Here is a 9,984-nt window from a genome sequence, read left to right as displayed (position 1 = left end):
TGCCCACTGCTCCCAGTGCATCCCAGCCAGTGCCCACTGCTCCCACTGCAGCCCAGCCAGTGCCCACTGCTCCCAGTGCATCCCAGCCAGTGCCCACTGCTCCCAGTGCAGCCCAGCCAGTGTCCACTGCTCCTACCGCTGCCCAGCCAGTGCCCACTGCTCCTAGTGCAGCCAAGCCAGTGCCCACTGTTCCCAATGCATCCCAGCCGGTGCCCACTGCTCCTACTGCTGCCCAGCCAGTGCCCACTGCTGCCCAGCCAGTGCCCACTGCTCCCACTGCTGCCCAGCCAGTGCCCACTGCTCCCAATGCGGCCCAGCCAGTTCCCACTGTTCCCATTGCAGCCCAGCCAGTGCCCACTGCTCCCACTGCAGCCCAGCCAGTGCCCACTGCTCCTGGTTCAGCCAGCCAGTGTCTACTGCTCCTGGTTCAGCCCAGCCACTTCCCACTGCTCCTGGTTCAGCCCAGCCAGTGGCCACTGCTCCTGGTGCAGCCCAGCCAGTGTCCACTGCTCCTACTGCAGCCCAGCTAGTGCCCACTGCTCCCACTGCAGCCCAGCCAGTGCCCACTGCTCCCAATCCAGCCCAGCCAGTGCCCACTGCACCCAGTGCATCCCAGCCAGTGCCCACTGCTCCCACTGCAGCCCAGCCAGTGCCCACTGCTCCTGGTGTAGCCCAGCCAGTGCCCACTGCTCCCACTGTAGCCCAGCCAGTGCCCACTGCTCCCAATACAGCCCAGCCAGTGCCCACTGCTCCCAGTGCAGCCCAGCCAGTGTCCACTGCTGCCACGCCAGTGCCCACTGCTCCCAATCCAGCCCAGCCAGTGCCCACTGCACCCAGTGCATCCCAGCCAGTGCCCACTGCTCCCACTGCAGCCCAGCCAGTGCCCACTGCTCCTGGTGTAGCCCAGCCAGTGCCCACTGCTCCCACTGTAGCCCAGCCAGTGCCCACTGCTCCCAATACAGCCCAGCCAGTGCCCACTGCTCCCAGTGCAGCCCAGCCAGTGTCCACTGCTGCCACGCCAGTGCCCACTGCTCCCACTGCAGCCCAGCCAGTGCCCACTGCTCCCAGTGCATCCCAACCAGTGCCCACTGCTCCCAATGCAGCCCAGCCAGTGCCCACTGCTCCCACTGCAGCCCAGCCAGTGCCCACTGCTCCCAGTGCATCCCAGCCAGTGCCCACTGCTCCCAGTGCATCCCAGCCAGTGCCCACTGCTCCCACTGCAGCCCAGCCAGTGCTCACTGCTCCCAGTGCATCCCAGCCAGTGCCCACTGCTCCCAGTGCATCCCAGCCAGTGCCCACTGCTCCCACTGCAGCCCAGCCAGTGTCCACTGCTCCTACCGCTGCCCAGCCAGTGCCCACTGCTCCTAGTGCAGCCAAGCCAGTGCCCACTGTTCCCAATGCAGCCCAGCAAGTGCCCACTGCTCCTACTGCTGCCCAGCCAGTGCCCACTGCTCCTGGTGCAGCCCAGCCAGTGCCCACTGCTCCTGGTGCAGCCCAGCCAGCGCCCACTGCTCCTGGTGCAGCCCAGCCAGCGCCCACTGCTCCTGCTGCAGCCCAGCCCATGCCCACTGCTCCTACTGCTGCCCAGCCAGTGCCCACTGCTCCTAGTGCAGCCATGTCAGTTCCCACTGCTTCCACTGCAGCCCAGCCAGTGCCCATTGCTCCCATTGCTGCCCAGCCAGTACCCCGGTGCGGCCCAGCCAGTGCCCACTGCTCCTGGTGCCGCCCAGACAGTGTCCATTGCTGCCATCGCTGCCTAACCAGTGCCCACTGCTTCCTGTGCAGCCCAGCCAGTGCCCACTGCTGCCACGCCAGTTCCCACTGCTCCCGTTGCAGCCCTGCCTGTGCCCACTGCTCCCACTGCAGCCCAGCCAGTGCCCACTGCTCCCACTGCAGCCCAGCCAGTGTCCACTGCTCCTACCGCTGCCCAGCCAGTGCCCACTGCTCCTAGTGCAGCCAAGCCAGTGCCCACTGTTCCCAATGCAGCCCAGCCGGTGCCCACTGCTCCTACTGCTGCCCAGCCAGTGCCCTCTGCTCCTACTGCTGCCCAGCCAGTGCCCACTGCTCCTGGTGCAGCCCAGCCAGTGCCCACTGCTCCTGGTGCAGCCCAGCCCATGCCCACTGCTTCCACTGCAGCCCAGCCAGCGCCCACTGCTCCTAGTGCAGCTCAGCCCATGCCCACTGCTCCTAGTGCAGCCAAGCCAGTGCCCACTGCTTCCACTGCAGCCCAGCCAGTGCCCATTGCTCCCATTGCTGCCCAGCCAGTACCCCGGTGCAGCCCAGCCAGTGCCCACTGCTCCTGGTGCAGCCCAGACAGTGTCCATTGCTGCCACCACTGCCTAACCAGTGCCCACTGCTTCCTGTGCAGCCCAGCCAGTGCCCACTGCTGCCACGCCAGTTCCCACTGCTCCCACTGCAGCCCAGCCAGTGCCCACTGCTGCCACGCCAGTTCCCACTGCTCCCGGTGCAGCCCAGCCAGTGTCCACTCAGTGAAAACTTTCCCAGCCAACCCGTGTGGCATCTGCCAAACAATAAACCAGAGCAGTTTGTTCCAGGAATGTATTGTCCAATAAATCAATACAAGCCTCCTGGTGCCTCTATGAAAGGAGACGGCGCAGAACAAAAGTGAGCATCCATTCTGTCCCATTCAAAACAGCAAAAACTGAATTTACTGTTAAGGCCAGGGACTAAAGCTCCTGGCACAGGGAAGACTGGAACAGACATAGTGATAGGTAATTCAATAGACAGGGGAACAGACAGATGTTTCTGTAGGCGCAGACGTGAATCCAGGATGGTTTGTTGCCTCCCTGGTGCCAGGGTCAAGGATGTCACTGAGCGGCAGCAGAGCATCCTGAAGGGGGAGGTGGAACAGCCAGCCATCATGCTCCACATTGGAACCAACGACATAGGTAGAAAGAGGGATGTGGTCCTGCAGTCAGAATTTAGAGAGCTAGATAAGAAATTAGAAAGCAGGACCTCAAAAGTAATAATCTCCGGATTACTCCCAGTGCCATGCATAAGTGAGTAAAGAATAGGATAAGACAAATGAATGCGTGGCTGGAGAGATGCTGCATGAGGGAGGGTTTTAGATTCCTGGGACATTGGGACCGGCTCTGGGGGAAGATGGGACCTGTACAGGCCGGAGGGGCTGCACCTGAAAAGAGCCAGGACGGAGTTCCTTGCGGGTGATTTGTTAGTGCTATTAGGGAGGATTTAAACTAACTTGGCAGGGGTGTGGGAACCAGTACATAATATCAGTGAGGAATACCAAGGTGCACAGAGGAGAGGTGGATAGCACGAGAGTAGGGATTAGTGAATTATTATGAAAAGAGACTGGCAGCTAGCATTAAGGAAATCCCAAAGTTTTCTATAGGCATATAAATAGTAAAAGGGTGAGAAAAGGAGTGGGGCTGATTGGGGACCAGAAAGGGAATTTACACATGGAGGCAGAGGGCATAGTTGAGGTATTAAACGGTGAAAGAGGAGGTAAGTCAGACACTAGAGGGGTTTAAAATTGATAAAAAGAATGTATTAGATTGGCTGTCTGTACTTACAGTGGATAAAGCACCAGGACCAGATGAGATGCATCTAAGGATACTGAGGGAAGTGAGGGTGGAAATCGCAGAGGCACTGGCCATAATTTTTCAGTCTTCCTTAGACTCGGGGTCGTGCCAGAGAACTGGAGAATTGTAAACGTTACACCCTTGTTCAAAAAAGGGTGTAAAGATAAGCCCAGCAACTACAGGCCAGTCAGTTTAACGATGATGGTGGGGAAACTTCTTGAAAGAATTATTCAGGACAAAATGAATAGTCACATGGACAAATGGGAGTTAATTAAGGCAAGCCAGCATGGATTTCTTCAGGGAAAATCAGATTTAACTAACTTGCTGGAGTTTTTTGAGGAGGTAACAGAGAGGGTTGATGAGTGCAATGTTGTTGCTGTTGTGTACATGGACTTTCAAAAGACGTTTGATACAGTGCCACACAACAGACTGGTGAGCAAAGTTATAGCTCATGGAATAAACGGGATGGTAGCAACATGGATACAAAATTGGCTGAGTGACAGGAAAAAGAGAGTAGTTAATGGATATTTTTCTGGCTGGAGGAAGGTTTGTAGTGGAGTTCCCCAGGGATCAGTGTTGGGACCCTTGCTTTTCCTGATATATATTAATGACCTAGACCTTGGTGTACAGGGCACAATTTCAAAGTTTGCGGATGATACGAAACTTGGAAGCATTTTGAACTGTGAGGAGGACAGTATAGAACTCCAAAAGGACATAGACAATTTGGTGGAATGCGCAGACAGGTGGCAGATGAAGTTCAATGAGAAAGGTGAAGTCATTCATTTTGGTCGGAAGAACATGGAGAGACAATATAGAATAAAGGGTACAATTCTAAAGGGGGTGCAGGAGCAGAGGGATCTGGGTGTATATGTGCATGAGTCATTGAAGGTGGCAGGACAGATTTAGAGAGCGGTTAATAAAGCATAAAGCATCCTGGGCTTTATTAATAGGGGCACAGAGTTCAAGAGCGAGGAAGTTATGTTGAACTTGTATAAGACACTAGTGCGGCCTCAGCTGGAGTACTGTGTCCAGTTCTGGGCGCCGCACTTTAGGAAAGATGTGAGGGCATTGGAGAGAGTACAGAAAAGATTCACGAGAATGGTTCCAGGGATGAGGAATTTCAGTTATGAAGATAGATTGGAGAAGTTAGGACTGTTTTCCTTGGAGAAGAGAAGGCTGAGAGGTGATCTGATAGAGGTATTCAAAATCATGAGGGGTCCGGACAGAGTAGATAGAGAGAAACTGTTCCCACTCGTGAAAGGATCGAGAACAAGAGGGCACAGATTTAAAGTATTTGGTAAGAGAAGCAAAAATGACATGAGGAAAAACTATTTCACGCAGCGAGTGGTTAAGGTCTGGAATGCGCTGCCTGAGAACGTGGTGGAGGCAGGTTCAATTGAAGCATTCAAAAGGGAATTAGACAGTTATATGAAAAGGAAAGGTATGCAGGGTTACGGGGAGAAGGTGGGGGAATGGAGTGGTAGGGAAATTATTGGAAAATATTCTGAGAGACCGGATTAATCTCCGCTTGGAGAGACAGGGATTAATCAGGAATAGTCAGCATGGCTTTGTCCGGGGGAGATCTTGTCTAACAAATTTGATTGAATTTTTCGAGGAGGTGACTAGATGTGTAGATGAGGATAAAGCAGTTGATGTAGTCTACATGGACTTCAGTAAGGCTTTTGATAAGGTCCTGCATGGGAGATTGGTTAAGAAAGTAAAGGCCCATGGGATCCAGGGTAATTTGGCAAATTGGATCCAAAATAGGCTTAGTGGCAGGAGGCAGAGGGTGATGGTCGAGGGTTGTTTTTGTGAGTGGAAGCCTGTGACCAGTGGTGTACCACAGGGATCGGTGCTGGGACCCTTACTGTTTGCGGTGTACATTAATGATTTAGACATGAATGTAAGAGGTATGATCAGTAAGTTCGCAGATGACACTAAAATTGGTGGTGTCGTAAATAGTGAGGAGGAAAGCCTTAGATTACAGGACGATATAGATGGGCTGGTAAGAAGGGCGGAGCAGTGACAAATGGAATTTAATCCTGAGAAGTGTGAGGTGATGCATTTTGGGAGGTCTAACAAAGCAATGGAATATACAATGGATGGTAGGACCCTAGCGAGTACAGAGGGTCAGAGGGACCTTGGGGTACTTGTCTGTAGATCACTGAAGGCAGCAGCACAGGTAGATAAGGTGGTTAGGATACTTGCCTTTATTAGCCAAGGCATAGAATATAAGAGTAGGGGAGTTATGATGGAGCTGTATAAATCGCTAGTTAGGCCACAGCTGGAGTACTGTGAACAGTTCTGGTCACCACACTATGGGAAGGATGTGATTGCACTGGAAAGGGTGCAGAGGAGATTCACCAGGATGTTGCCTGGGCTGGAGCATTTCAGTTACGAAGACCGACTAGATAGGCTGTGGTTGTTTTCCTTAGAGCAGAGAAGGCTGAGGGGGGACCTGATGGAGGTATACAAAATTCTGAGGGGCATTGATAGGATAGATAGGAAGAAACTTTCTCCCTTAGCGGAGAGGTCAATAACTGGGGGGCATAGATTTAAGGTAAGGGGCAGGAGGTTTAGAGGGGAGTTGAGGAGGAATTTTTTCACCCAGAGGGTGGTTGGAATCTGGAACACACTGCCTGAAGGAATGGTAGAGGCAGGAACACTCACGACATTCAAGAAATATTTAGATGAGCACTTGAAACGCCATAGCATACAAGGCTACGGGCCAAGTGCGGGGAAATGGGATTAGTTAGGACAAGTGCTTGACGGTCGGCATGGGCTCGTTGGGCCGAAGGTCCTGTTTCTGTGCTGTAAAACTCTATGGCTCCATGACTCTAACTAAGTGGGTTGCTCTTTTGGAGAGCTAGTGTGGACACGAGCTGTAACAATTCTGTGATTCTGTAATCAGACCCAGGCTTAAGATTCAGGTGCAAGAAAATGTCAAAGCCAGGCTTCAGTCAAGGCCTAGGCCTAGGTGTGTACTCAGGCCAAGGAGGAAGAGCAGGGCCAGTCCTTCACACATGGCCCTTGACCCTATAGGGTTGGATAAATATAGCAGGAACGTCAGTGTGAGCATCAAGCTAGTTTCCTCAAAAATTGGAGCTGAGAGTTAAGACCCTCAAATTAAGTTAGGGATTTAGAAATATCTTTCTTGGACAAAATCTCCAAGAAATTGCCAAATAGAAGCAGTTAATCAATCCACACCATCAGATTGCTTCAGGATTCACTCAGCCCTCGAAGGCCGACTGTGCAGGGAGCTGCCTCTGAGACACTGACAGTCAGCCGAGCCTGGGAAGGAACACTCAAGACACAGTGTGAAAGGGGGCATAAGACACCTGCATTTATTGAACTGTTCCAACAGCAAAACCATCCAACCAGCTTGTCGTAGAGTCAGGTGACCCATCAAACGTAGTCACAGTGTCCCTGGCCACTGGGACTGGACTCCTGTCTCCATCTCATTGCTTGCTAAGTGGAGGTTCTGTTCAGTATCTCCCTATAAAAATAAATGATTAAAATGGCTTCAATTTCTGGCGGCTGTTGTATTGTCCTTGCTTGTTTTGCACTTCCGTTCCTTAGCTAATGCTGTCAGCAGTGGCTCAGTGGGTGGTGCTCTCACCTCTGAGTCAGAAGGTTGTGCGTTCAAGGCCCACTTCAAAGGCCTGAGCACAAAATCCAGGTTGACACCCTCCCAGTGCAGTACTGAGGGAGTGCTGCACTGTCCAAGGTGCCATCTTTCAGATGAGACATTAAAACAAGTCTCTGTCTGTCCTCTTAGGTAGATTCAACAGATCCTAGAGCGTTATTGCAAAAAGAACAGGAGAGTTTGCCCGATGTCCTTGAAAATATTAATCGCTAAACCAGCATCACTAACACATTATCTGGTCTTTATCATATTGCTGTTTGTGGGATCTTCCTGTGTGTAAATTGGCTGCAACCTTCCCTACATCACGACAGTCCCTTCCCACCTACATCCGTGACTCTTCTGATGCCCTCCATCATTTTAACAGTTTCCAGCCTCCTCTTCACTATGGACGTCCAATCTCTCTACACCTCCATCCCCCACCAGGACGGTTTGAGGGCTCTCCGCTTCTTCCTTGAACAGAGGCCCAACCAGTCCCCATCCACCAACACCCTCCTCCGCCTGGCTGAACTTGTTCTCACATTGAAAAACTTCTCTTTCAACTCCACTCACTTCTTCCAAATAAGTGTGTTGCTATGGGTACCTGCATGGGTCCTAGTTATACCTGTCTTTTTGTGGGATATGTCAAACATTCCTTGTTCCAGTCCTACTCAGGCCCCCTCCCCCAACTCTTTTTCCGGTACATTGATGACTCTATCGGTACCGTTTCCTGCTCCCGCCAGGAACTGGAAAACTTTATCAACTTTGTTTTCAATATCCATCCTTCTCTCACCTTTACATGGTCCATCTCCGACACTTCCCTTCCCTTCCTCGACTTCTCTGTCTCCATTTCTGAGGATAGACAATCAATGAAGAGTCACGATAAGCCCATAAACTCCCACAGTTACCTGGACTACACTTCCTCACAACCCACTTCCTGTAAGAACTCCATTCCATTCTCCCAGTTTCTCCGTCTCTGTCACATCTGTTCTGATGATGCAACTTTCCTTACCAGCACTTCTGATATGTCTTCCTTTTCCTCAACCGAGGATTACCCTCCCTCCCCCCATCGTGGTTGACAGGTCCCTCAACCGTGTCTAATCTATTTCACACACTTCTGCTCTCACCCCTTAACCTCCCTCCCAGAACTGCAACAGGGTTCCCCTTGTCCTCACCTTCCACCCCATTCTGTATTCAACAGATCATCCACTGCCATTTCTGCTACCTCCAGCGTGAAGCCACCACCAAACACATCTTCCCCTTCCCTTTCAGTATTCCGAATGGATTGTTCCCTCCGTGACACCCTGGCCCACTCCTCCATCACCCCCGACACCTCGTCCCCTTCCCACAGCACCTTCCCCTGCAATCGCAGGAGATGTAAAACCTGCCCATTTACTTCCTCTCTCGTCACTATCCCAGGCCCCAAACACTCCTTTCAGGTGAAGCAGCGATTTACTTGTACTTCTTTCAATGTAGTATACTGTATTCGCTGCTCACAATGTGGTCTCCTCTACATTGGGGAGATCAAACGCAGATTGAGTGACCGCTTTGTAGATCACCTCCGCTCAGTCCGTAAGCATGACCCTGAGCTTCCTGTCGCTTATCATTTTAGTTCTCCACCTTTCTTCCACTCTGCTCAAGGAACAGTACCTTATCTTTCCACTGGGCATTTTACAGCCTTCCAGACTCAACATTGAGTTTGAGAATTTTAGATCATGACCCATTTTTTTCCTTTTCTCTTTTTCTGCTGGTTTGATCTCCCTTTGTACCAAGCAAACCTTTTCTCATTCAATCTCTCCTGTCCTCCGCTCTAGCATAGACCTTCCCCTCTGTTCCTCTTCCCACCTTGCCCCGCTTTCAATTGCTCAAAACCTATTACATTTCTCACCTTTGCCAGTTTTGATGAAAGGTCACAGACCTGAAACGTTAACTCTGCTTCTCTCTCCGCAGATGCTGCCAGATCTGCTGAGTATTTCCAGCACTTTACGTTTTTGTCAAAGGAATAATGCAAGTCATTTTTTTTTCCTGCTAGCTGCTTGAAAAAAACGCTACCAAGACAACGATTAAACGGGAGCTTACCCCCACTATACTCAGTACAGAGAGGTAACAAGTTGGTGTATTTAGAATATGCCCAATGACCTATTTAAAAGTAAAACACTTAGCTAGCAAAATCCATCAGCTCAAAATCCTAACCAGGCGTCAACTCCTAGCAAAGTGAGAAGGTCTAGCACGGGTTTAATGGCTCCAACTCTCGCAGGATATCACATATTTCTGTGAACAGGGTTGAGGTGCAAATCTTACACAAGGTGAAGAAAGGCTGGACAGGAGAGATGGGCAGGTCTTGTCCTGCTCCTCCATGTATGTTCACATCTTCAGGTTCAGTCTGACTGCTCCAACACTGGGAAGATCCGGAATGTGTTTCCAATATTCCAATAATGGGAAGATCCAGATTTTTTCCAATATTTCAGCAATGGGAAGATCCGGATTGTGTTTCCAATATTTCAGCACTAGGAATATCTGGATTGTGTTTCTCATTGCAACATTGGGAAGATCCGGACTGTGTTTCCAATATTTCAGCACTGGGAATATCCAGATTGTGTTTCCATATTGCAACATTGGGATGATCCAGATTGTGTTCCCAGCGCTCCGACACTGGGAAGATCCAGACCGTGTTGCCAGCGCTCCAACACTGGGAAGATCCGAATTGTGTTGCCAGCAGTCCGAAACTGGGAAGATCCAGATTGTGTTTCCAGCGCTCCAACACTGAGAAGATCCGGACTGTGTTTCCAGTACTCCGAC

The 9,984-nt window shown here is 51.3% G+C and overlaps 1 protein-coding gene across 1 annotated transcript; it reads right to left on the bottom strand.

Moving 5' to 3' along the window:
* Window positions 1-222: 222 nt before the first annotated feature.
* On the bottom strand, window positions 223-1,659 carry LOC137373240 (putative per-hexamer repeat protein 5). Its single transcript, XM_068038090.1, has one exon. The coding sequence runs from the start codon at window positions 1,657-1,659 to the stop codon at window positions 223-225; it is 1,437 nt and encodes a 478-aa protein (XP_067894191.1).
* Window positions 1,660-9,984: the final 8,325 nt, after the last annotated feature.

The sequence above is a fragment of the Heterodontus francisci genome, chromosome 8 (genome assembly GCF_036365525.1).
Source record: "Heterodontus francisci isolate sHetFra1 chromosome 8, sHetFra1.hap1, whole genome shotgun sequence".
Classification (NCBI taxonomy): Eukaryota; Metazoa; Chordata; class Chondrichthyes; order Heterodontiformes; family Heterodontidae; genus Heterodontus; species Heterodontus francisci.
This window is presented reverse-complemented; position numbering and strand designations above follow the sequence as displayed.

Excerpts from the sequence above, each read along its gene's own strand:
- LOC137373240 (XM_068038090.1), bottom strand. The coding sequence starts at position 1,659 with ATGGGCACTGGCTGGGCTGCAGTGGAAGCAGTGGGAACTGACATGGCT.